Genomic DNA, 27,873 nt, shown 5'->3' with positions numbered 1-27,873 from the left:
CTCAAGAAGACTGGAGCACAGTCTTAGACAGACAGTACCACACAGCAGGGTTTATCATTTTTCAGATGATTCCATTAAAAGCGCTCCAGAAAGCACCACCGACGCTAAAACGGCAGGGCGGTCCATTTCAGTGTCTCTAATTAGTTTAGCTGAGACTTGGTAGACACCGGTCGACTACAGCCTTACATGTCGGCACATTTGCCAGTTAAAGCAGCCACACCCATGTTTCCAGTAACAAAGTTGTTTTAAAGAAATTCATCAACTGTAGAGTTGTTAGGAAATCTGTTGTGACGATTCTGAGGCCAGGACTATAGTGTTTTCTGGCAGGCTGTGAAGCTATGCATTTTATGTCAACTAATTTTACACCTTGATGTAAGTGGGCCAGACCAGCACCCTTTTCTGCTGGTGTAAGGAAGATTAACTACACATTTTATTCGTTAGGCATTTAAGTATAAGAACAAGAAGTGCAGTCTCAACAATACGTTTTAGTTCTTCTACAGGATAAAGACATCTATCAGCACTCTTTGGGCTTGGACTGTTTGGACTGAAAGAAATGAATGTGGAGGATTAAATGTCTCCTAGTTCATTTGCCCAGACTGTCCTGTTTTTGTTAATAGACAGAAAATGTCCTGTTTTTTTTTTTTGGGTTTTTTTTGTTTGCTTGTTTGTTTGGGGGGGGGGGGCTTTCTCTCAGTTAATTGTTTATCTATTAATTACTTACTTATTTACTTTGGCGCCGTGTGAATGGCCGTAGAGGAGGTCTTTTACAGCTTTTTTACTACCGGTAATGAGGTTATAAAAACGCGGTTAAAACTCCAAATTTTATACTCTCCTTTTTCCATCCACTGGGCCAGACTGGAACCTTTGATGGGCCGATTCTGGCCTCCAGACCTTATGTTTGACACCCCTGTACTAGAGGAACTGCAGTTTTTGACTTTTGATGAATAAATATAAAATTAAACTGTCAGTGAAGTAGAGAGGAAAGCCAGCTCATGTACAGTGATCAAGCGTTGCATAGCAAGGCCCTTAAGTCTGAAGGGCATCTATACGCGTGCTGTGAGCTTATGCAGTAGTGTAAGCTATCCTGCTTTTTCAATCTAAAAAAGCTATAAACAGTGATCATGTTGCTTCCATTAAGACACAGAGCTAGGGAGCTGGCCACTTTAAAATCATGTGGAGCTACGCAGATGAGACCAAACCACATTTCCACATTTCTATAAGCGTCTGCACCTGCTTTCCCTTATTTCCTCCCTTATTATTTATAGACTTTGTTGCATCCTCCAATACTGCATTTTAATCCAATAAGCCCCACCTGTCTGATTGTTCTGGGTGGTCCTTTTGCTCCTGCTCACATTCTCATGTGCTTACACACAGATACGCAATTACAAAGAACTGCAGTAAATATTTACCTCCAAAGTGACTGAAACAACTGCTAATAGTAGTGCTTACTGTAGCAGAGTGTATGATCGTTGTGTCATTGAAAGTTGTTGCCTTGGTCTTATCTCTCTTAAGCTCGCCTTGTCATAAACATGGAATGAAAGTCAGACGTGTGTTTGCTGCTAAACATTTGGACGAAACTCGTTGATTTGAGATGAAATCTATTCGATTGTCTCACTGCATACATATGAAACTTTGTTGTGTTTGCTTGATGGTGTGTGTGTTCATCCCCCCCACCAGGTATGGTCATTTCTCAGGTATCAACAGGAAAGTCCAGCTCACCTACCTGCGGAATGGCAAACCTAAAGCATCCAGTGAGGAAGAAGGTATCGTACTCGGACACCGATTGTTGTGTGTGCTGGGTCACAGCGATAAATTATATGTAAACAAATACACACGAATGGTGATTGGAAGTGAATGTCAGTGTAATCAGTCATCAGTTAGTAACTGTGTTTTGGAGCCTCGCCTTCAGTGTTTTGGTTGCACCTCACCACGGACAACATTATTTGTCAGTATGGCTACAGAAAAAAGAGTTTTGATTATTTATATAAAGAAAAATCAAATGTTAAACTTTCTGCTTCTTGTTTCAGATTCTAAGAAGGATGGCCCATCTCTGCTGCTGGTGTTGAAGTGGGGTGGGGAGCTGACGCCTGCAGGCCGGGTTCAGGCTGAGGAGCTGGGCAGGGCTTTTCGCTGCATGTACCCCGGAGGTCAAGGTACCAGCCAGACACATGCTCTAGCCTATAAGATGTCGTTACAACGGCTCTCACGCCTTCTGCTCTGGTGTCATTTTTCAGTCCTCCTTTGTAATTTCTAAAAACGGCACCGTTTGCAGTGCCAACACATGATAGGAGTCATACATGCACTGTGTGAAAAGAGGTCAGGCTGAAACGGCTATGTTAGAGTTGACAAGCCAGATTTTCAGGCTTCCAGCTGCCGCTGCAGTCTTTTTATCCCACTCATTGTCATTTGTGGCTGTGATGTTGTAGAAAGATTGCTGACTCACTGTTGCCAAGAGCAGGAACTTTAAAGTGTTACTCAACAACAATTATATACAATATTATTATAGTGTGGGACATCTTAGATTGTAGCAATAAAAATAAAAAACATTAGAAAGGCTACTCGTAGCAAATCTCTAAAGTTTACTGAAAAGTGAACTGAGGAGTTGCATGCACAGCATCTGTAAATAAAAATTACTGATGCCTAAAGTAATGATGGACTGCACATTTTTCTTCTTAGCTCATCTGCAGATGGCAGTAAACTTTAAGTAAACTTTGCTGTGATTGGCCTGGACTTGCAAGGAAAAAGGTGTAAACAATGGGGGGGGGGGGCTTCTGTGCTCACAGTCAAAGCTGTCCCAAAGACAATCAAATTAAAAATTTCACTGTTGTCAATATCGTACAGAGCAAACACCAGAAAATGTTTGGCCAGGCTTAGTATGAACAGCCAGTGCTGTAACAGTGAGACAGAAGATAAGGAAAACAATGATAGGGATGAAGGACTTTGGTGACCTAGTTACACTGTTTATATATAAAAAGATTAATTCATTTCTTTTAAATGGAACAAGCATTTTAAGTTGAAAGAAATTGCAGTTAATTGGTAGTAAAATAATCTTTAGTTTCAGGTGGAAAAATTAATGAGACTAATCTTGCCACTTCAGTACAATCACTCATGTCTTGCAGACACCTTCTGAGGACATTAAGTCACATTTTTACCTCAAGGCTTTAAAACTGTTCGAACAAACTGCTGCTCCATAACAGAGTGAACTCTCTCTGTTGAAGATCACGTGGTCTGCACCACAATAAGCAGGAATTATGACCTGGATTTAAGAGTATACTGTCAACACCGGCTTAAACAGTCTGATGTGAAAGGTTGTTGAGATTAAGCAAAGATGCTGAGCTGCAACTCTAGTGAAGGCTAACAGTATCAGGACAGAGGACCTAAACAGAAATGCAGTCAGTGGATGATTTATTAGGTACACATGTAAAATCGAAGCCAATACAGTCATCTGAGCTATAAAATTCATTATTACACTCGTAATAATAACTACTTCTTACTGACACACTCAGAGGTATTAATTTGGCTCTATTCATTCCTATAGTGTTGTAGATTCAATTATACTGATGTGTCCCACTCTAATAAAATTCAATAAAGATATAACTTTAATAAAGAAATAATTCACGTAAGACTGCTGTAACCTTACATCGTAGCCATTGTGCTGGATTGAAGTGTAGCCTCAACTATGGGGGGGGGGGGGGAAGAACTGCTTACACATTTTTTTTAAAGTACTGATTTAAATTCATGACATTCAATATTTTTTTTTCTATTTTTTTTTTAAAACCGTAACAGTACCTAAGCTGAAAATGCTGCTCGCACTGCCACCTAGAGGCTGTACCAAGTTGTCCTGCAGTTAGGTGTGGCCTCATCTGAGAACACCCAAAATGGGTTTTGTTCAAAGTGTTTTAAAACAGAAAAGCAGCTTTAATTTCTCTCTGTTCAGATTGAGCAGTAAGAAGTCAGCTGCAGGCTTTTCTTGACGTTATTTCCTGTAGGGTCTTACAATTTTAGTCATCACCTGTCCTACCTAAAGGTTTGTTTTGTGCTGCATGCAAAACTCAAACTATAAAGAAAACCAACCTGAAGCAGAACTAAAAGTAGACCTTGTGTTGCTTCTTTTTTTATCTATAAAAAGAAGACAATTGTCTCATCCCAGCCACTGTTTTCAATCCTTTCTTTCTCTCCACCACAAGTTTTGTCGATTAACTCTGCTCTTCTCTGTTGTTGTTGCTCTATGTAAACTACTAGCCGGTAATCGCCGGTCCCTTGGCTGCGATTCCCCTATTGACTTTGGTAAGAGAAGGGTTTCCTGGATATCACCGCTCTTCCGCTCCTCTGTCATTCTGAGCGTTTGTCGCTCCGTCCACTAACGTGGTCTGCTCTCTCCTCATATCATCATGATTTTGGTTAATTTCACATGGCGACTAGTCCTGTTTTGTATCAGATTGCTGTGGACTGCTTTATTTTGTGTCGATGTGTTTCCAAGATGATCCTCCAATGTAGACACTGTTTAGGTCACTTGCCCGTACATATGTGGGCAGCTAAAGTGACTGGAGCTTTTCTTTTTCAAAGCTAACGCGCATCATCTCACACTAATCCTACTGCATTTTTTTTCACGAGTTGTTGAGATGTTGTTTGATAAAAATCTATTTTGGCCTGTGTTAAGCTTTAAACAGGGATATGTCTTCATCACGTCCCAGATTTGCTGATCTCTGTCAAATGAGGCATGGCGATGCAGTGTCAGGCTACCTGCAGAAGAGAAATGCATGAAGCATCAGTGTGATTTGATCTGTAGCGTTAGTTTGCATCCACCCCCTACATTAACATGGCATACTGGGAATGTTAAAAGACTTGGTCTGTTTTCAAAGAGAGGTAATCTAGGATATTTAATCTCATCTGCAGGGGAGTTATTGTCACAAATTTTGGGGAGACTACTAAAACTTCAGTTCACTTCACTTTCACTTCATTTTATATTCAGCTTAAACAACAACATTTAAGTTCACATTTAAGTGAAACGAACCCTATTAAAATCTGACAAGCCGATGCATTTGAACTGAAAGTGATGTTGCACTCGCACATGTGCTGTACTGGCCCGTTGTGCAATATTTGATGGAAATCTTTGCTACTATTGGGTACAATCAAAACTAAAATTTGTTTTTCTCTATTCTTTCAACTACCTCACCGACTCAGTCGTTTCTTTAAAAAAGAAAAGGAAAGGGAAAAAATGTGTTGTACTGTACATCTGAGTGCTGTAATCATGCCAGTTAACTGTGGCGCTCCACTCTGTGTTCAATTCTACAGGTGACTATGCCGGGTTTCCTGGCTGTGGCCTCCTGCGCCTGCACAGCACTTACCGCCATGACCTGAAGATCTACGCCTCTGACGAAGGAAGGGTGCAGATGACGGCTGCTGCTTTTGCCAAGGTAACTATGTCACTGTATTGGAAGACTAAACTCTTCATATAAATGTTACTTTAGTACTTAAGCGATTCTGATGGAGCTTGAGGAGAGCATTTAAAGCAGCTTTGCATGAACAAGACCCACTTGTTTGCCATAAATTGGAGCCGCTTGGCTTGCTTTCCTGGCCAGTGTGGAATTTATGTTCCCACTGCTCAATATTAAACAGAATCAGAATCAGAATACTTTATTGGTCCCTGGGGGAAATTATTTTTTGTTACAGTGCTCCATTTTAAACCAACATTAAGACAAGACAGACAATACGCTAACTAAGAATAGTACAATATATACATATATATACATACATACATAAGTCACTTATAAATAAATAGTTGGAAAAGAAACATGTGTAGTTGTAGCAGCAAACAGTGTGTTAAGTGGATGCGTTGTACAGGGAGATGGCCACAGGCAGGAATGATTTCCTGTGTCGTTCAGTGGTGCTTTTCGGTAATCTCAGTCTCTCACTGAACGAGCTCCTGTGACTGACCAGCATGTCACAGAAGTGTGATGGCTGTAAAACGGCTAACTGATCATCTGCAGAGGAATGGTCTGTTTGAAGAGTTTGAGACAGGTTGAGAATTTATCCCAAAAATAGAAACAACATTAGTTAGGGGTGATCGTGGCTCAAGAGTTGGGAGTTCGCCTTGTAATCGGAAGGTTGCTGGTTCGAGCCCCAGCTCGGACAGTCTCGGTCGTTGTGTCCTTGGGCGAGACACTTCACCCGTTGCCTACTGGTGGTGGTCAGAGGGCCCGGTGGCGCCAGTGTCCGGCAGCCTCGCCTCTGTCAGTGCACCCCAGGGTGGCTGTGGCTACAATGTAGCTTGCCGTCACCAGTGTGTGAATGTGTGTGTGAATGGGTGGATGACTGGTTGTGTAAAGCGCTTTGGGGTCCATGGGGACTAGTAAAGCGCTATACAAATACAGGCCATTTACCATTTAGTTAAGGTTATGAATGACAAGACAAGCGTAGTGATGAGAATGGACTCATCTACCTTGTTTGCTTCGGGTTACTCGTCACGACTTAACCCTCACATATTTATGTAATTTTTTAACCATTTCAAATCTGATGCATGTCTGCAGGGTCTTCTGGCTCTAGAAGGGGAGCTCACGCCCATCCTGGTTCAAATGGTAAAGAGTGCCAACATGAACGGACTGCTGGACAGTGACAGCGATTCTCTGACTGACTGCCAGCAGAAAGTGAAAGCCAGGCTGCATGAGATCATGCAAAAGGACCAGGACTTTACAGAGCAGGACTACCAAAAGGTGTTGTCACACATGGAATTGCTCAGTTAGTGATAAGCTGTATGAGGCAATTTCTTGTTTGCAAGTAAAGTCTCCAGTTAGTTTAAACAGTTAAATGTGCCTCTTAATCCAGATAAGATTTGGATTATCCAAAGAATTTTGCAACTGCTCATACATATATTGACCGTCTTTTCTGGCATAATCTCATGCGTCGTGTTTGGCAGAACATGTTATCTATTTACTTCTGCTTCTATCGTGTCCCAGTTGGCTCCGACTGGCAGTCCGTCACTGGTGAACTCCATGAAGGTCATAGAGAATCCAGTCAAAACCTGTGACAAGGTGTATGCCCTCATCCAGAGCCTTACATCGCAGATCCGAAAGAGACTGGAGGACCCCAAGTCTGCAGGTACTGAGAACCTGCAGAAAGGCTGCCTTTTAAAATGTTTTACTGTCTTTAAACCCTCAGTATTTATTTTAGTCATCAGGTGTTATGTATGAATAAGACTGATGCAGAAAAGCTTGTAACTGTAGTGTGTATATATGGAGTTCAAAATTGATCCACCCCTCATTTCTTTATATTCTGGTAGGAAAATTGGAACCATGTGGAGTTATTTATTGAAACATGAGGTTAGCCAGCTTTCTTGTCATTTCTTTAAGAAGTCTTCAGGAATAGTTCTCCAGGCTTCTTCAAGGACATTCAAAGCTCTTTTTTGGATGTTGGCTGCTTTTTGTTCTGTTCTCTGATAAGATGATCCCGCCCTGCTCAATAGTGTGTTTTTGTTTTTTGTTTTTTTCTATCCAGTTATGCTTCTTACACTGCCTTCTTACATCGGCAGTGTGATTCCCATGGTTTCATGCTGAAAAGTGAAGCCGTTGCAAATAAAATGCTTTCCGTGTGGTTTTGCATTAATAAAAATCTGAGGGTGTTTTTTCTGTATTCATGATTTCAACAAGATCTCTGACACCAGTGCCTGAAATCCAGAGCCATGACAGAGCCTCCACCCTGTTGTGCAGGTGGCTGTAGAATGTCAATGTCCCAAGCAGAAATGTGTGAAAACCTTCAGAAAGCTGGAGAATTAATATTCAAGAACCTTTTTAAAAATCTTTTATAGTTAGGGTTTTTTTTACGACAATGATAAAATTAGTCGCTGTATTTTTAATTATTTTTTTTTTTCTCCAGACCTACAGCTTTACCACAGCGAGACGTTGGAGTTGATGCTACAGCGCTGGTCTAAGCTGGAGAGAGACTTCCGCATGAAGAATGGGCGCTACGACATCAGCAAGATCCCAGATATCTACGACTGCATCAAATATGACCTTCAGCATAATGCCTCTCTTGACCTGGAGGACACGCGGGAACTTTTCAGACTGTCCCGTGCTCTGGCTGATATAGTCATACCACAGGTAAATCACATCAGTGTCTTTAATTGCATTTTTTCCAAGTGCTGCCCAGCACTTATTTTTAAATTTTGCACAAATTTGGCATTAGTAATGAGTGATGTAGCAACATTATTCCAATGGCGCATTTAAAATGTCATGCTTTAGTCAGAAAACCTTACCAGCGAGAGCAAGGTTCAAATCAACCCTCTATTCATTAACATGTCTTCTGAATTAAAGTGACTTGTCACAAATAACATGCAAAAACATGGTATTTTAATGGATTGCCCCCTTGTTCATTGACATCAGGAGTATGGCATCAACAGAGCAGAGAAATTGGACATCGCCCAGGCTTATTGTGTTCCCCTGATGAAGAAAATCCAACTGGACCTGCAAAGGACCCATGAGGACGAGGCTGTCAACAAGTTGCACCCTCTGTGAGAATACAGAACACTACTGAAGCGCACATGTTTATAAGCCACATGCATACATGTATTAACAAGTATTACAGGTGTTGTGTTACTCACTTGTGTCTCTTCCTCCGCCCTGGTGTTCAGGTATTCTCGGGGTGTCATGTCTCCTGGGCGTCACGTCCGCACACGCCTCTACTTCACGAGTGAGAGCCACGTTCACTCCCTGCTCAGCATCTTCCGCTACGGAGGCCTGCTGAATGTATGCAGTGGTTTTGTCACCTTTGACTTTTTGATTTTCTGCAGGTGTGCATGTGCACATTCAGAGGGCGAATTGCCAGAACAGAGCTTTTGTAGCGTTGCACTTATTGCAGAGGGTATTCCTTCCAAGACAGAAGGCTTTTTGAAGATGACTTCAGTGACTTGTTCTAATAAAACTAAGCTGAACTGTAGTTCTAAGTTAATAGAACGCTTATGTCTAAATTGGACTGTAGAACTGATGTTTACCTTGCCCTTGCATGAATTTTCACAGATCTGTGGTGTTTCACTCATTGGCTTTAATTTTACATCTGCTTGTCTTTGCACATCAGGAGGAGAAGGACCAGCAGTGGAAGCAAGCAATGGACTACCTGAGCGCTGTGACTGAACTCAACTATATGACACAGATAGTCATCATGCTGTACGAAGACAACAACAAGGTGGGCAGGATGAAATGAAACACATACCTCCTCCTCCAAACTGCAGCTTCCTTTGCAGGATTGCAGGCTCCTTTACGCAGCTTCCTTTGTATATTTGTGTCTGTGTGCTGAGCAGGACCCCTCCTCAGAGGAGCGCTTCCATGTGGAGCTTCACTTCAGTCCAGGAGTAAAAGGATGTGAAGATGACGAGACTATTCCTCTTGGATTCGGCTTCCGGCCGGCCTCCTCAGAGGTGTGTGACCATACCGCACTCATATTGCTGGTTGAAAATTGTCTAAAAATGTGAAAAATTTCAGTTTCAAACCAGACAAGAGGCCATTTAAGGTTTTAAAAAATAAAAATCTCCCTTGTAGTTGTGTGTCGACATCAGGTGTGTTTTGTTGATCAGAGATGTCAGTCACTTCTTTCTTCTCTGACCAATTAGAATGAAGACAAGAAGCCTAATCAGGGCAGTCTGGAGGACCTTTCTCAGGATGAGCCGGACCAGGCACTTCAAGTCTCTGATCCAATCAACATTCAGCGAAGGTCTCCCATGATTCGGAACCGCAAGACTGGCTCCATGGAGGTACCAGACTGCCAGAGTTCAGTGTTAAAATGACAAAATGCGGTCTGGGTGTGAACTAGCTCTTCTGACACTTTTGCCTGTCATTTTAAAAGTGCGATGATGCTCTTGAAGCAACCATTAAACATCAGGTCCCTGAATAATATGTTGAGGATATCAGTATTAATCCCTGGTCTCTTTGGCCCCACTCAGGTCCTCTCTGAAACCTCCCCCACTCATTCCGCCAAAGGCTGCACATCCCATCGACTCTTCATATCCTGCTCACGCCAGTCTCCTGAGATCAAACCAGCCAGTGGCTTAGGTAGGGATCTAATTTTTGGAGCAAGTGTGGGAGAATGTGTGTTTTCGCTGTGTTCATATCTGCGTTCATGGCCTCACCGCTCATTCATTTCCAGCCGTCATCACTGCGCCTCCTCTTCATCACGAGCTGCAGCTGTGACTTTTTTACCCCCTTCACCCTCCCACTTTTCCATTTCACTTTCAGTCTGTCCCTCGTTTCTTTCACATAGCGTCCACCCCAGCTTAGTTTAGCTTAGCGGCAGCCGAACAGGATCAGAATCCAAACTATGCTGGCCAGAGGTCAGCGGGGAAGAGTCATGTTCACAGCCAACTGCAGGAACACTGCGTCATATGGTGATCAAAGACGTGTTCCTCTCCTCTCTAGGTGATAAGGTGACAACACGGTGAACATGCTAATACCTTCATAGTCAAACAAAACCCGACTCTCTAGTTACTAATGTTTGCCTTTTCTTTGTTTAATGTCACTATAACTGATATTGACTTGACTAACATAAACTAATATAATTAGTAAAGATTATTAATATTGTCATATAGTGACTTGGAGACTCAGAGACTCAATAACTCAAATCCCTGCTCCAAATAATGTGGTCAGCATATGTGCTGATAATCCAAAGTTCAGGTGTTTGTGAATAGCAGCCAATCAGAAGAAGCCTGGCTGAAAGGGAAGGAGAAGGGAGCAAAAAAAACAAAAACTAAACTAAACCAAAACCTTTTTGTTTAAAACAGTGGATGAACTGAGGAGCTGGACCGAGGACCAGTATAAGATAAATTATTATTTTTAACAGTGAATTATACAAAGCATCTCTAGTAGAGGCCAAGAATAAAAATACCGGTGACCACCAGTTCTACCCCTCAGCCTCCTGGTAGACACAGCTGTGGTATTAATTTCAAAATCCTACGGCGATGCCTGCCCAGCAGGATTAAGCCAAAACCCCGTCCGCCGTATGCAGCTGTGGGGTAAAAAGGTTGGAACTGAGCATACAGTAACAGGTCACCTTTGAGTATACACCTATTCTTAACTATTCACGAGACCAGTTTGCTGCATTTGTTTTTTCGGATGAAGTTTGATTTTTTTTTTTTTTCTTTCTTCAAATCTTCACATGTGAATAATCAGATCTGACCAATGCATTTAGCTGCATTTGACAAATGTGTGCTCGAAGTTCAAAACTCAAGACAGTATTGAATTATACAAATTTCCCGTGCTGTTGCCTTGTTGTGAGAAATGGATGAATCCACAATCTCAATTTCTTCCTTTTCTCACCAAGTTGGCATCCCCAAAATTTGTAACTGAATTTCATGTTGTTGTTTTTTTACAATGCGCTCTGTGCGTAAAGGCCTTAATTGTGCAACATTAGCATCAAAAGATGTCAGAACAGAAGAAGTGTTATTATATTGCCAGAAACTGAATTTGCTGTAAGCTCACACAGTTGAAACAAACGCAGATGATAATATTACAAGTATTTGACATGTTGCGCTGTTGTAACCACTCCAGATATCAGGTTGTCCTGCTAAAGAATACATCTGTGATTTAAAAGAAAAGCGTCTTCATTAACATTAGTTGTCCCTATATAAATAAGTTACATGTTCCTCCTTCAACTAGAGAAAACTGCCCTCACAAATTCTTAAAAATCTACTCTAAATATTATTAGTCTTATAACAAAACATTTTTGGTCCCATACATAAAGTAAGATATCAGTGTAGGTCCCTTTGACCTCTTTAAATTGTTCCAAATCAGACCACTCTGGGTCCATGAATGTAGTTTAACCTCAGCCTAAATAAAGGGACTTTTGAAGGACATGCAACATCCAACAACCTGCTAACATGGTGACACTTACAAGCATGACATGCTTCCATCTAAATAAAGACGTGTGGAGAAAACCATAAAACCAACAATGTGAGCAGAGAGTGGAGTCGTGGTGTGGAAAAAAACAAGAGATCGAAAGCTTTCAAAGACTAGCGTACATCAACCTGCGTCACTTCTTACTGCTGGATATCACCAGGGAATGAGTGATGGTCCTTTAAAAATCCTTATTGTTTTAAATGTCACATCGCTACAGTAGGTTAACGTGCCCCTTTCTGTATAATGCACCGATCGTCGTGCTGCTCGGTGCTTAATTATCACGTTTGAAAGCAGCAGTTGGCTTTATGTCCACGTTACACTAATGTTTTAAACCCTCTCTGAGTGGAGCCATTCAGTTTGTTGTGTGCTGCGTTGCTGAGGTCACAGTTCTCCATCAGCACACTGACGCTCCGTTAACACAACGCTTAGTTGGTGTTTCAAATATTTAAATAAAATATTCATTTAAAGTCTTTGGACATTGAATTTGTCCTACGAATATGAGGATTAGTTTGTTTTATTCGTGTACAGCAAGTCTAAAACTCATTTCCACTCTCGGCCTGCTTGATATGCTATTGTGACGTATAGGAAACCCACATGTTCTGTGCATGTGCACACATCACTCACACAAGGGTCTTACACACTGAGTCACTGTTCTGAAAAACCTTAAAGCTTGCGTGTCATCTAGGTATTTTCCTTCTATTATAAACTTTATCAAATCTATATAATAAATATCTGTTTGCAGGGTGTTCATACAGGTAAACTCATTTTTCCCAAAGCACAAACACACTCTTGGGCCACACCATTTAGTGTGTAATTAAAAAATATATATAAAAAAAATTCTCACCCTTCACATGTCCACTTCACCCATCCCTTCACCTCTTCCCCCCCGCACTCCCACGGCTCCTCCACACAGGCTCGCTCTGCTCTGGCCTCTTCAGTGCCTCAGCCCTCGGGGTGTCCTGTAGCGCCCCCAACCTTCGGGACTACGTCCGCACACACCACCGTCACCACCACCCGAAGCCTCCTCTGTCCCCCGGCAGTTTGCCGTGCAAGAGTGGCATGTTTGGTACGTTCACCACGCTCTCTGTCCTCTCGCATGGAGCTGGTCTTTTCATTTGTATCCATTTGAAAAGCTTTTTTTTTTCCTGGCTTTGAAAAGTCTTGTTTTTTTTCTTTCCTACTTTGTGTTTTTTGCTCCTAAATTCATCTTATTGATTATTGGGGACATTTTTTTTCACCTTCAGATCAAAACAAATCAGCAGCTGTAATATATTGCATCGTTTCTCCTAATGATTTTTGCCCCGCAAGAATGGGCAGCAAGGGCACTGATTTGACAGCAGAGGGATTGGCTGTGTAGTAAATGCTGAGCATACAGGCTGGAATACAATTAATACTTTTCCACATCAACTTGACCGCTAACCGATCAACCCGCTCTCCTCTCGGACTCAAGTGTTTTGTCTCTCTGTGCATGTTGTGTTAACATATCCTCTTTATTTCACAATCCTTCGTAAAGTGAAGTAGTGTGTCTGTAAGCCAAAAGCCTGGCTTTTTATTTTTTCATATTAATCACAATTTACGGTAATCCTTACATTAAGAAACTCAGCCTGTTATTTGGAACAGATATAAGACCCAGTAATCCACCTTAAAATAATCCCTTTTCCCTGAGTCTGGTAATGGCGGTAATGGTAAGTGAAAGAAAGCTGCTTCCACAGCCACCAGGGGTCCTTGCAACAGGTTTAATTACCACAAACATCTGGAGTGGATAGATTTCTCATGGTTGCAGCTGGTTAATCGCACAAATTTGTTTAGTGCGTCCCAAATATGCATGTGACTCATCTACAGGTGACGTCATCGTTTTCCTATTAGGTGTATTTATGCATATGGATCCGAACTGCAGGGATTTGTTTTCCCTCTACTACAGCTTTTTAAACACAGCAAACTGAGCCGGTCAGTTCATCCACTTGGTGTCACTCTGACTGCAGAGCTACACACTGGCAGATGCTTTACTTTCTCAGCTCTGTTGCATCAGGCCTATGGGCTGCTGTCTGAGAGACAGGTCGGGGTCTGGACCTGACGTCAGTCCAGTTCGTTTAAAGAAAAAAAGAACAGGGCAACAAGAGATGGGTTTATTGCTGGGAAGGTGAAAGGAAGTGCACACGTCAGATCTGAAGATGGCCTGCAGTGTCAGTGGTAAGTGCATTTCAGAGAGGCGGTTCCCAACCTTTATTTTACAGCTTTCTGCAATACCAAAAATGACCTAATGGATTCTTACCTGACATAAAAGTGGGTTTTCTTCTTTCGTAAACCGTATATTACATGCATACGCTCTACAGAGCTTTATTTCACCTGTCAGCTCAGTGTTTTTTTTCTGTTTTATTTTTCCCAGTCTGCAGCGTTACTGTGTTAGTAAAAACTACGTTACACCAACACATTGAATGTGATCAACAGCCAGTAGTAGTCAGGCTGGAGGAAAAAGGAGATGTGTTCCTGTCGGTGACATTTAGATCAGCACACTTCTTACGTCCGTTGTTTACTCCACCCACTCCACAGCAGCCTTAGCACTCAGTCTCCACTCTGTTCATTCAAAGATGACCCTCCTTTTCACACAGATCTGTTGGCAGACAGACACTGATGAATCGACAGGCCAACTCTGCTAATCGGTTTTCTCCTTCTTTTTTTTTCTTTTTTTCTTTTTCCTTTTCCCCCCTTTGTGTTCAAACACACAGACTCACAAGCAGACTCAGATCCCAGCTGCCCCAGTAATGCCAGTTACCTTTCTTATCTCCTCAGAGCTGTTGTCTATGCCGGCAGTAAAGAGATTTTCTGTGTCGTATGCCAGGCATCCGACTAATGGTATGTCTGCCTTTTTTTTCGACACTCCTCCAGTTCTCCTCTTATCTTGCATGACGGTTTTGTGGGAAAACATTTTCTATGTTTTCTGTTTTGGGAGGTGTGACGTGTGGCTACATTACTTGCATCATCTCAGATTTTTAGGTTTTTTTTGTTTCTCTTCCAGCGCACACCTTCGGTGTTTGGGTTTTGTTTTGTTTTGTTTTTACTTATGTTGTCAGCCCTTCACCTCTAACATCACCTGCTCTGCCTGCAAGTGTTTTCATCTCCAATCCTGCTGTTCACAGGATGGTTAGCTATGTGGAATATATCGTGTTCCTTAGATATATCTCCATGGGTAGATAATCAATGCACATAAAAAAAATTAAAAAATCCTCACTGGCATATGCACTGTTGATTCTAAAATAATTTATTTGATAAATGTCTGGGTTTTTGCTATAAATGCCAAATAAAACTTTAAATAGGTGTTTCTCTTGTTTTAGTTTAACCCCAGTTTAACCACACACATACTTACAGTGATGTCATAGTGTACTGACCACACACATACTAAATAAAATCTGGACCAACCCATTTTAGGAAGAGCATCTGTTAATCAGGGGGCCTGTGGTTCAATACCTGGCTCCTCCGGTGTGTAGTAGTTGATGTACACGTTGCTGCTTTACTGTTTCCATATTTGGGCCTTTTACGGTATTTGGGGTTTTATATGAAAAGCTCAGAGACAGCTGATCACATGTTGGCAGTTTGATTAGTGCTGGCTGTATGTCAGCAGAATTGATGTCAGCTGATCCACAGGCTGGTCTCACATGTTGGTTCAGAGTGGCTGAAGAGTTGGTGGAATTCACAAATCTCATATGTTGAAACGTGTTTATTTATTTATTTTTTTAAAGACAGCTGGAGCCACAGTCATGGGCCTTTCCCTCCAGTTTGCTCTCTTGCTTCTCTCCTGTAGTCACATTTTGATTTATAATAATAGGCGCTGATGATCCATTTAAAAAGTGACAGTTTTCCTTAGATCCACTAACATTGGTGTGATCTGCTTTGTTACAGGTATTTGCTTTCAATAAATATTATTCTTATATTTTATTTACAATTGTCCAAGTTCAGTTTTGAACAGCCACCTGCTCATCAAGCTGCTGTTTGTTATATATATTATTATTTAACTAAGGACATTCCTCACTTTATCAATGATGAATTATCTGTTGTTATGATGCAAAGCGGAGAAAAGGGCAATCACAGCTGTGGGGTTTTTTTCTGAATCATAACCATGTTGATGGGTAAAATATTGTAGATAAAGTAACGTGTGCTTTACACATATTCTCATTTGCTTGGTCACTCAAATGGCACTAGAGGTGAAATTGTTCTCATTTGGTCGTTTTGATGTGAAAGCCAGGTGGGATTAACCAGCCGAGGAGCGATGTCGGGCAAAAACGCTGAAGAATGGGTCAGTAATGAACTTGCATTCATCAGGTTCACACAGACACATGTTTGAGGGTCTGTGGTGTCCTGTTAACTGTTCCATTTGTAAATATGCAAATGTCTGGTCTTTTATTGCAGATTGAAAGCTCATGCTGCTTTCTGATGATGGGATTGAGTGGTGCATACAAACAAGTTAGGAATGAGTCACCATTAGCCGCCTGCCACACAGTGAACACCGAACCTTTGAACCAACCCCACCCCTGAGTGTTCTGAGCCCTGGGGCAGTTGCCCAATTTGCAGAGCTAGTGATAGAAATCTGTCAGAAAGTCACGCCTTCATGCTACAAATCTAAAATACGACTTCTCTTGTCACATTGCAGTTCTGTTGCCACACATACAGTTTCTTGAAAAATAGCCCTGGGGGTCACTGATGTTTGAGCACTGATTGACTGAAAAAGCCTTTCATTCAGATTACGTGGAGCAGATCTCAGGTGTGTTTTTATTCATTCGTTTCCCCCCCTGACGTCTCTATTTCACCTCAGGCTATCTGCTTTGCATTTGATTTCTTTGAAATGGAAAGGTGGGACTGAGTCTGTTTTTTTTCTGTTTGAGCCGTGAGGTTTTTGTCCGTTGCAGCCTACAATCGATCGAATGCCCTCCGGCCGCACTGCTTTTCAGCTCCTCCCGTTTCTGCTCCCGCTCCGCTGCACTTTCCAGTTCTACTCTTCTCTCCCTGCTCTGCCTCTCATCCCCTCAGAGCCCTCGGACGTGCCTCACGTAACCCAGCTGCTGGAGTGGCTCCCTGCTGAGACAGCCCTGCTGGGGTTTGCCCCTGTGGCTGTGGATGGGGCCATGGCCCACCACCTGCGTCACTGCCCCTACCACTTCCGCCTCTTCAAGACTGAGCTGGTGTCTAGTCAGGAGCTCCCAGAGTCTCACTACGGTCAGCCGCTGCAGTCCCTGAAAATACTTGGTGCTGCCTCCTCTTCCTCACTTTCGTCCTAGCCAGTCGGTGCTGGGAGAAGGGGGATGCTGCCAGTGCCAGTTCAGCTTAGCATCTGTTGTGGCTCATTGCTTTTATTTTTCTTGCAGCCTGTGCGTTCATTTTCCCTCCTAGGTCTGCCTGTTAATGATATCTATAGCCCTGCCTCATGCTCCATTTATTGTCCGACTATAAACATTCTCATTTTGCACATCTGCCCAAAGATGCAAACGCTGTATTCCTCTGCTTATTTAAAGACACAGTGAAACTATTAAAGCAACTTAGCTTTCACTCGAGCACTGCAGCTCTCAACGTTTTTTAGGTGTCACCTGACAGAGGTGAACCGGGGGGGGAAATCTAATGGACATCTAAAGGTCATTAAGTTTCCAGCTTCCCAGCTGAATGTCCATGTAATGTCCACTCGTGACATTAGTGGAGGTAATTGCCCAGATAATTCCAGTCAAGCAAGGCTGAGGCATGTGTCCTGAATGCTTCACCCAGACGGAGTATTCTTAGGAGAATAATTAGGCCTGAAGTTTGAGAGGCGTGAGGAAGGACAACTTTCTGACCTGAAAACTTGTAACACTGTCTTGGGTTCATCTGTAAAAACAACTATAATTTCCAACTCAACCAGAATGTTGTCCTTTCTTATGAATGGCACAGAAGGAAATGGACGAGCTGCATCCACACGGCTGGGAATACACGGATGGCGTCCCTCTGAATTCTCCACCCTGTTAGCTGCTCGGTTTTCACATCATTATAATCCCACATCACACAGCTTTGTACCAGGCATCTGGCAGATTAAGATGCGTTTATGTGACTCAGTTCAAGGGACATTTGAGTTCTCACATCTTTATAAGATGGTTCTGATTTGATGTGAGCACTGAGAAATTCTCATGGACTAAGGAGCTGTAGAGACTGTTAGCATTATTGTAGTTTCATTCTTTCTGCGTCCAAAAAGGGGAGAATACTATGACAAGGAGTGAGAAAAAGGTTCAATCCATATGAAATGTGATGCGTATAGATTTTATTTATTTTGAAAGGACCAATAAGTAACTGAACAATTAGGACCTGATAAGACACTTTGAGTGTATTCTTTAATTTCACTGTGTCTTTAAGTCTTTGCATATGATTGGACATTTATAGCTCACTTGTGGAATTGGTAGAACATAGCAATTCATTTTTAACCATAATCTCAAATTATAACAAATAATACATCTGCAAAAAGGACGACTAATGGATCTACATGCATGCGGTTCAGTCTGGTGAACCAGACTCTTTTATGCGATGGTTAGAGGCCTGCCTAATTGCATTGTGTGCATGTTCCATCCTGAGCAGTGGGTGCAGGAAAAGGAAGCCTTTACAGCTGGGCTTTTGTTCAGGAATGAGGTCTGTGTGGAAATGCGTGTCGGATATTGATGGCGCTAATTTGGCCTTTGCACTGGGAAGTAACAACTGAATCTCCACAGTGTCTTCCTCAAAATAACAAAATATCCCTTGGCTGGGTTGGAGATATTTCAGTGTCTGTCTGAAAGATCTGGGTCATCATCTATTGGCTAATTTTAATTGGCTAATTAAGTGGCGGCCTGTCCGTTAACTGTCGATCGCGTAAAGTGTTTGTGGAGCAGGTCCTGGCACATTGTCAGCTTAACACAGCTTGCCTGCACTCAGCAGAGATGACCGTCTGTTATGACTTGTGCCGTCTTTATCTGCATTCGTTCCCTGCCTCGTATGTTTATGTCTGCCTTTGTGGAGAGTGAATAGTGCAGTGAAGGATCAGTGGGCTTTTTTTCTCTCCTCTCACTGCATCTACTGTGTGAGCTGAATTGTAAAGTCCATGTGAACGCACTGCAGCAGCGATGAGGAGGGAAAGATGATAAAAGCCAACTAATGTGTTTTTATATAACGCCTGCTCTATTACACAGTACACTAAAGACAGAAGGAGAAATACTGTAGCATGGAACTTGTCTGAACTGGCAAAACATTTCCTCCTGAGGCTTTGTAATATCACTTTAAACGGTAGAATAATTTTTCTGCTGTCATCACATCTTTGGCAGGAAGCTGTTTTCAGATTCCACATTAGTCTTTGTTTTGTCAAATGAATAAAGCTGCTCAAGGCTGTATCGGGTAAGGAAAAGATTTTTTGATTAGTCAATGGAAGGCCTGAAGGTCTTTGTCGTATCCTGCCATTCCTGTTCTTCTTCTAAGCTTTAGATTAAAAAGCAGAAGCAACAGGTTGTATAATGTTCTTAACTCTTGAAAGTGCACACAATCCCATGAGAAACATTAACAACAAGCAAGTCAACTAATTATAAATTGATATCTTGGCCCCTTGAGGCCTTGAAAGGTTCCTCTCCATTAAGCATTTCGTTCCGCTTGAATTGAATAAGTTGTTTTAGGTAATAGCCGTGCATACATTCATGGTTGTTGCACATTATTCATGGTGAAGGCAAGGATGGCCAGCATGCTGTCTGGGTAGATGGATAAAGGTGGAAGCAGCACTTCAACCTCCATCTATTCCTTACTGTCATCATAGAGCTTCATGTTCTCTGTTGGGCTACTGTGAATGCTGATGGACTGTTTCCTGCATGTGTGAAAGTCACCTTCTTGCCATTGCACTTTAGTGTTTAAAAGTTGTATTTCACAAGATGTAGATGTTTTGTTTTCTTTTTTTTTGAGGGGGGGGTTGGGGGGGGGGGGGTTGGTTTTTTGTCCCGACCAACAAAAGCAAGCAAAATATAGAAATGTAATTATGAATACAGATATAAATTTTATAGAACATAAAAGTATATGTAATGCAATTTTACATATGACGAATCTTCTAATAAAATGAAAAAAAAAATTATTAATTGATTTTTTTTTTTAAAGAATACAGTTTTTCCTCTTCATTTCCTCTTCATTGTCGTAACACGAATATTTCCGCACCATTAACAAACCTCGAAGAAAATTAATCTTTTATGTGTGGTTCACAGTTCATTACAACTTGTGCTGCAGCTCATCAAATCTATGTTGGTGATCCAACCCAACCGGCTCAGGAAACAGGAGGGGAAATAGACTGAACATTTGTACCGGTCCTATTTAACAAATTAATTAATTAATTAATTTATACAATACAGGCATAACATTATAACCACCTGCTTCATATTTTATTTTCCCTCCCTTTTGCTGCCAAAACAGCACCGACCCGTCGAGGCATGGACTCGTATTGTAGCACCAGGATTGCTTTTAGATCTGGGGAATTTGGAGGCCAAGTCAACACCTCAAACTTATTGTTGTGCTCCTCAAACTATTCCTGAAGCATTTTTGCTTTGTGGCCGGGCGTATTATCCTGCTGAAAGAGGCCAGCGGGTAATACTGTTCAATGAAAGGGTGTACATGGTCTGCAATATTGCTTGGGTAGGTGGTACGTGTCAAAGTAACATCCACATCAAGGTCAAGGTTTCCCACCAGAATATTATCCGAAGCATCACACTGCCTCAGCTGGCTTGCCAGGTGTTCCCCAGGTAAATGCCTCACATGCACCTGACCATCCACGTGACGTAAAAGAAAACACAATTCATCAGATCAGACCTTCCATTCCTCCATGGTCCAGTTCTGATGCCCAGGTCAGCATGGACACACTGACTGCTCTGCTGCTATGCAGCCACATACGCAACAAACTGTGATGCTCTGTGTACACCTTTACATCAGAACCAGCATGAACTTTTTTCAGCCGTCTGAGCTGCACTTACTCGTCTGTTGGATCAGACCACACAGGCCAGCCTTTACTCCTCACATGCGTGAGTGAGTCTTAGCTGACCATGACACTGTCGCTTATTCACCACTGTACCGAGCACTGCAGATCAGGACCGCCCCACAATAGCTGCAGTTTTGCAGATGCTCTGACAAGCACCAAACTCACTCCAATCCTTACATTTGTCATTTCTTCCTGCTTGCAACATCAACTTTGAGGGCAAAAGGTTCACTTCGCTCTCTAATGTATCTCCCCCCCCCCAACAGGTGCCATGATGAAATCAGTGTTTTTCACTGCACCTGGCAATGCTCATAATGTTATGCCACATCTCTCCAGAATTTTATTTTCTTCTTTGTGGTTTCAGAACCTCGTCTGTAGCTAATATTAATTTTTGCTTTATATCACACACTTCACCTGAAGGAAATACCATTTACAGCATCAGCTTAGAAATGAAGTTGACCTCGAGTACTGACATCTTAAACACAAGAATCTCTGTAGTCCTCACCTACTTATTACATATACAAACACAGAACGGTATTTTTTCTTATCTTTAAATCAACAAGCATATCATATCCTGTTAACACACAAGTGAGCTCTACTATAATCACTTCATGTATCAGCAGCAACATGTAACGAGTGTGTTTTCTTGTCATTTTAAGCAGAGTGCTCTGTAACCATGTTAGAAACAAGACAAAAATATTATTTTTGTTCTTGTGGTCTCACTAACTCAGGAATTGGTTATTTGTGTTTGCATTATATCTGGCTTGCTTGTGTTGTGTAGCTACAGCCAGTCAGCTGCTGTGAGAGGTCACACGCTGCCGACTGTAGCTCTTGTGTGCAAACGTTTGTGTGGCTGGTAACAAATATAAATCACTGCTAGATTTTTTTTTTTTTCTTAATATGGCACTCAAATCACGTGGAACCGTAATGCACAGAGAGCAGTACTTTCCTCACCGCTCTTCCTGCTAGTACACGATCGGCTGTATTGTACCCTTTGTCCTGCAGGCTTTGAAGGATGCTCCATGGTGCCTTCCATCTACCCGCTGGAGACGCTGCACAACTCACTTTCCCTGAAGCAGGTGGACGAGTTTCTCAACTCGGTGTGTGAGAGCAACAGTGAGGTCCAGGCCAAAACCATGAAAGGTGCGAAAGCTTCAGTGTAATTTTTGTTTTATAGAATCTGATCGTCAGATCTTGAGCATGAATATAAATGGCCACAGTTCACTGGTTTTTAATCTGTTAATTCATATAAAGACATTTAAATAAAGCCTGAGAGTCGGCAGTTAAATTTGAAAGCCATTTCCACGTCTAGCAACAAAACAACACTTTCTGAATCCAAAAGCAGAAGAGAGCAGTATTTCTCAGAAGCATAATGAGCTTCAATTACATTTGTAAACTGATCCTAATGTGTTTTCTTTTCTCTCTCTGCTCCAGCGCTCTCTGGCTTGTTTGCCTCTCAGAGCCAGATTTCTCTCTATAGCCCGCAGCAGCCTCTTTCCTCCTCTGGATCTGAAGCATCTCTTCGACCGCCTGGCCAGCCTTTGTGGCGTAAGTGCAATGATTTTCATGGCATTATCAGTGTGTTGACCTGCTTTCACTGCACAAAGTGTTTTTCAAGAGAATGAAACCTCTTTAAACGTATCGGCTTCATGTTTAAATATTTACCCTCCTTACTATCGTGTAAAAGTCTAAATGACAACACAGACCGCAACAACTCAGTCGCGTCACTACAGTTTCACACAGATTTAAATGCTTCAATACTGTGGTTACTGCTACAGCTCAACCGATATAATGATTTTTTTTCTTCTTTCAGACACACGAAACAAACAGATCTCCCCTAAAGTGCATCATGTGTAGTTTTTTTCTGTACATGTTTACACCCTGTCCAGCTCTGCTTGGTTTCACTGTTTGTTGTCTGGTGCTGAAGGGTGTTTGTCCCGTCTCTTCTTCTTCTAAATTGTTTTTTATTGGCTGTTAGAAATGCTGATAAATCAGCAAATGGCTAATGGCAGCTCAGCTAAATTGGTTCTAGTTACCACAGTGAAGATGGAATCTCAGGTTGGAGAGGTGAAACTCAGCACTTTATCACATTCACAAATATCATAGACTGTGCAGGGGGGGGTGGATGTAGCCATCGAGATGTCAGCCATGCTTTTGTGAAGCGTTCATATGTGGATGAGACGGGGGAGTTTCAAGATAAGTCAGCCAAAAGCAGCCAGCTTGGTTAGCAGGGTACTGCATGGATATATCGCACAGACACAGATGAACTGCTAATTAGTGTGTAGGGGAAAAAATGCACAGTTTCACTCAGTTGCACTGACAGACTGTCCCAGTCTGCTCCAGTTTTAACTACAAAACAATCCACATATTTGTCATATAATATCACTGAAATGCTTCGAAATGCAGATTTTCACCCACCATACAGCCGCTCTGAAAATTATTATAGAGGCCAAAACACAGGAGTCTAAGCACACTGATTTACAGACTCAAGTGGCCGAAGGAGGAACTGCAATTTTTGGCAATTTGTTGTCTTTTTTTTTCTTTCTTTTTTTTTTAATCCCTCGATGTCTTATTAAAACTTTAAAAAACAAAAAACGGGGGGAAAAAAAACAACCAATTTATGACCTAGTAAACAATAGCACGCCTATGACTTTAAAAAACAACAACAAAATATCCAAATAAAGAAACTAGAACAAAAAATGTGTGGTTGTTGTTTATAAGTATATAAATAACAGCAGACTGTGCAGCAGATTACACCGCGGCATCAACAGTCACTTAAAACTGAAGTAAAAAGTACTCTGAAAATCACAGCCCCTTCATCTTTAACCAGCTCATTGTTCTCCTTTCTCCCTCAGGTGGTGAGCTGAATTCATGCACATGTTATACGTGTGCACTCGGTTTGGGTGGCTGCTCCAGATTCTGGTGCCTGTAACTGCACAGAACTCATTTAGCCTCATTTACCACACAGTGCGCAGACAGACGGGGAGGCACTTCTTCTGCTGCTCGTGTAACTCTGTTCTCTTATCAGCTGTAGTTACAGGGCAGCTGTTTACAAGTGCAGCCCTGTGACCTGTTCAGGAACATTTTTTAACCGCAGCTTCTATCTTTAGTGTAAAACACTTTAAACCCTTATTCTTGATTTTGCTGATTTGTGATTGACGGCAAATCTTCATTACATTCTAGTCAGATTATTGATATAAACATTCATGTGGCTCAATTTATGAAACCCAGCACATAAAGTAACAGTTTACATAAAGTTCCCCATGGCAACGAGATGAAGAGACGAGCAGATGATGCTTTCCTGTTATTGTGCCAGCTCGCTCTCTCATTTGTGTTCACTTTGTGTCCTTCCCCGTGACGCATGTACAACAGCAAATAACATGGCTCCTGACTCGCAGAGTGAAGCGAGGGCTCCTGGGTGGAAAGTAATGGGATTATTAGTTGCGTCATGGATGGACTTTTTAAAACATCGACAGTTTGTACCAGTGGGGGAAAACAAGTGTTTACAGAGAGCTTGTGTGTGTGTGTTTTCTGTTCAGATGGCAGCATCCCCTCCAGTGCTGTATCCAGTGCGGGCCCCTCATCCCCGATTACAGAGTCTTCTGGTCTGAACTTCAGCTTCAGTGAGTAGGCCGTCTGTTTGGAGAACCACAAGGACCTCTGGGAATCGGAGGCCACGGTGTAACGACTTCACTTCCTGCGCTGTTATTCAGCCTTCTGCTCATATTCACGATGTCAGACGCGATATGATCAAACAAACTGTGCACAGCGATTCTTCTGCTGCACCCCCACTGCACCACCACTGACTGCACTATCCTCACCACGCCTGCTCTTCTCCATAAAGAGGAAATAAAGAAAAATACGTGGGACCTCTCATCGCCTCGATCCACCTCCTCAGATCGCTCACACTTTCCTGAACCGTCCATTGTGCCAACATTCAGACCATTTGTGCCTTTAGTTTAATTTGGATCAGAGCAGTGCTTGCTATTTGCTCTGGAGATGGTTTTTTCCCCTCACACATCAGCAGTCTGTTTTTCTCACCTGAACTGCCGACATTTCCGGTTCAAATGCGCCACGGACTTTAAGTCTGTGGTGGATTTCATCCAAAGATCAGCACGCCTGCTTTCTAACCAAGAATTAGATTATCAATACTGCTCTCATATCTAGCTGTTAGCTCAGCTTGGCAAATAGACTGGGAATGGGGAAACAGCCTGTTTTAAAGATGGCAGAACAGTAGTAGTCTTTTCTATGTTTTTTCTTTTTTCTTTTTTTAATAATAAGTAAATTGAACATTAAGTGTTAGTTTTTCAAGCAGTTTTACCTTAGACAAGGCCACTGTTAGCTGTTTCCATCCCTTAAAAAGGCTGAACTACCTGCTGGATTTGAGAGTTAATCATGTTATTTAAGGCTTCAGTCATACAGACTTGGAGACCAGTTAGTGAGCACTGACGTAAAACGTCCTCATGATTCCTTTTTATCAGATTTGCCACAGTCACGTGTAGTTTGCATGGAAGATGCCAGTCTGTCTGTAAACACCTCCGTCAATAACTCAAAACCAAACAGGATGCTCAAACTGATACCAGAGGTTCATCTACTAAAAATGTTGGACAAGTTTGAATCTAAGAGGTGTGAAAATCGAGTCTGGTTTGCTTTGCACTTTTCACAGTTTCACTGCTGCTTGGTGACTGTTTGTTGACAGGTGTGCAGACAACAGATGGGATCTGCAACAGCCACCAACCAATCGCCAACTGGATTTTGGATACATATTTTTCCCTAGTTGTCGCCGACCCGTCTCTAAGCCTGTTTATGACTGAAGTCTATCCTGTTGCAAGAAAAGAAGGAAGGGTAATTTAACCAAAAATGTCAAAATGTTCCTATATCTGTTTCACACATCAAATGTCTGGATTACAAAATCAGGTGTCCCGCAGACTGAAAACCATCATCTAAAGCTTGTAACACTGTAACCAAAGCAACCACAGCCCAAATACTCTCTAATGTAACATACAAAGCATCTGCAGAGATGCAAGTTTGCAGTGTGCCTGATAAATTATTGCTCACATGATTTGTTTTACTTCATGCATTAAACAAAAAAGAGTAGTATATTTTATAATTTTTCACTCATGCCAGCCTGATCAAGCTGTTTAGCTCTGTGTTCTTCAGCTGTTAAGTAGGAACAAAGACGCATCTGTAAATGTGCCTTCAGATAATGTGATATTAAATCCAAATGTTAGGAACCTGCTGTATTCTTTTACTGAGATGTTTTAGAGTTACAGGGATAAGCCACTTGATTAAGTCAGTAGTATAGTTGTGTCTGCAGTCTGTCACCATATATTGAGGTGTGTTTTTAATGTCAAATGACTGTTTCTCATCTCATTAATCATGCTCAGGTAAAGCAGTATAATCCAAAGGTTGCAACTGGTTCATCAGTTTGTGACTGAACTGTTGGACGGTCAGTTCACTTTCAATTCAGAAAATAATTACAGTTAATTGAAATTCCAAAATATATGTTATTACTTTGACAAAAGCCTGTAAACAAAATGAAAAGCTGAATCTGATTGTGGGCACTGTGTTCAGTCGGCATTGTCAGCTTTAACAAAGTATAAACAGCAGGGAGGGGGGGAGTCCCTCTTTTCATTACAAAGCGGTTCAATTGAAAAAAAAACTGACCTTCGAAACTTGAAACGTCTGCTGTTGAATGAATTTCTGAATTTTAGCCATCTTGTAAAAGAGTTCTAGATTTTTGATTTTTGAAGGCTAATAACCTGTTTTTATCGTAATTGTGAGTTGATGTTGGTGTAGTTGTGTATTTATGTGGTTATTTAATGTCAGCCAAAGAGAGGTGCGTGTGTGTGTGCGCGCTCTGTTTAACGAGGTTTAAAGGTGTAAGATGTCTGTGATGCCCTGTCTTCTGTGGTTCAGGTCAGGCTGTGACATCGGGGAAAGGAGAGGGGCAATAATAAAAAGAGAAAATAAAGACTGAAAGTGTTGTTTAGTGTGTTATCAAGCACAACAAATCATGTTGTCACACCTGCTGCAATAGATGGTGTGAGAGTGATGTTTTATTGAGCACAGTCCAGACACAAGTCTGTTAGTGCTGCATAAACAAACTGGCCAACCTCCTGTGCTCATCTGTCTCTGCTCTTCTTCAGTCTTTTTCTCTCCCTCCTATGTTTCATTTTGTCCTTTTATCCATTTCAAGACTCATATTTTTTTCCCAGTCTATTGTCCAGTTTTGTCTTCTCTTGCAATATCAGAGCTTCAACCGCTTGTGTTGACCATGGCTGCATGCTAAGTGGATTGAGTCGATGCCATGTGATCAGGTGATTAGCTATTTGCATTAACAGTTAAGCATTTGAACAAATGAAGTGGCCAGTGACTACATGTCAGCTACTGATTGTGAAATTCATCATGTTTGAGAACACAAACATGGGTGAAGAATTATTTCCCTGTAAAACTGCACAAGCAGGCAGCTTTTTGAAACCAGAGAGGTCGCCCCCTGCTGGACATGAGAAAGAATGCACTTCTACGTCACCTTTACCATGCTGGCCCAGAATCTACAAATGTTTTGAGTTTCTGTGGCCCCAAGATATGGTTTGCTGGTGTGCTGACCACATTAGGCTTGCTCCTTTTTTTTCTAGTTTTAATGACATCTTGAAGTTCTCTGTAAAACGGACAACTTGAGCTAAAACAGGACACATTTTGGAGTTTCCAAAGCATTTTTTTTTTTCTTCAAATTGATATATGTATATTATTTGTAATATTAGCCCTCTGGACCTCTCCTGATACGGTCAGTAAACACCACATTTTAAATGTTATTAGCTACTATAGTGTCTTATTAAACAGGGGTCGCATATTAATCATATGAATCATATTAATCATTTTACCGATCTTTACCCACTTGTTTCCTCCTGTCTCCTATTTGCTTCCTCTCCTTGTTTCCTCTCATCACTTCTTTCTTCCCTTTTCTTCTGCCTTTCCTCTCCTGGTTTTCTCCTCTACTTCTTGTCTCCCCTT

The 27,873-nt window shown here is 41.7% G+C and overlaps 1 protein-coding gene across 7 annotated transcripts in view; it reads left to right on the top strand.

Annotated features, from left to right (window-relative positions):
- ppip5k1b (diphosphoinositol pentakisphosphate kinase 1b) overlaps nucleotides 1-26,830 on the top strand; it is a 47,274-nt gene extending 20,444 nt beyond the window's left edge. For 2 of the 7 annotated variants that reach the window (XM_085359442.1, XM_085359441.1), the window contains 17 exons: nucleotides 1,678-1,763; nucleotides 2,028-2,153; nucleotides 4,243-4,287; nucleotides 5,296-5,417; nucleotides 6,531-6,713; nucleotides 6,957-7,098; nucleotides 7,873-8,096; nucleotides 8,379-8,506; nucleotides 8,627-8,741; nucleotides 9,070-9,177; nucleotides 9,293-9,409; nucleotides 9,602-9,742; nucleotides 9,932-10,040; nucleotides 16,902-17,087; nucleotides 21,865-22,002; nucleotides 22,294-22,407; nucleotides 24,399-26,830. In XM_085359442.1, coding sequence (XP_085215568.1) covers nucleotides 1,678-1,763; nucleotides 2,028-2,153; nucleotides 4,243-4,287; nucleotides 5,296-5,417; nucleotides 6,531-6,713; nucleotides 6,957-7,098; nucleotides 7,873-8,096; nucleotides 8,379-8,506; nucleotides 8,627-8,741; nucleotides 9,070-9,177; nucleotides 9,293-9,409; nucleotides 9,602-9,742; nucleotides 9,932-10,040; nucleotides 16,902-17,087; nucleotides 21,865-22,002; nucleotides 22,294-22,407; nucleotides 24,399-24,490 — 2,176 coding nt within the window. In that variant the 3' untranslated portion in view covers nucleotides 24,491-26,830. Of the gene's footprint in view, nucleotides 1-1,677; nucleotides 1,764-2,027; nucleotides 2,154-4,242; nucleotides 4,288-5,295; nucleotides 5,418-6,530; nucleotides 6,714-6,956; nucleotides 7,099-7,872; nucleotides 8,097-8,378; nucleotides 8,507-8,626; nucleotides 8,742-9,069; nucleotides 9,178-9,292; nucleotides 9,410-9,601; nucleotides 9,743-9,931; nucleotides 10,041-12,792; nucleotides 12,946-14,669; nucleotides 14,733-16,901; nucleotides 17,088-21,864; nucleotides 22,003-22,293; nucleotides 22,408-24,398 lie in introns of all 7 variants that reach the window. The other 5 variants (XM_085359444.1, XM_085359443.1, XM_085359447.1 and 2 more) reach the window with 4 other exon arrangements.
- Nucleotides 26,831-27,873: the final 1,043 nt, after the last annotated feature.

The sequence above is a fragment of the Diplotaxodon limnothrissa genome, linkage group LG7, assembly GCF_057381915.1.
Source record: "Diplotaxodon limnothrissa isolate DT_005_m linkage group LG7, D_limnothrissa_male_GT1.1, whole genome shotgun sequence".
NCBI classification, from domain to species: Eukaryota; Metazoa; Chordata; class Actinopteri; order Cichliformes; family Cichlidae; genus Diplotaxodon; species Diplotaxodon limnothrissa.
The sequence above is the reverse complement of the archived record's forward strand: the minus strand, read 5'-3'. Positions and strand labels throughout refer to the sequence as shown.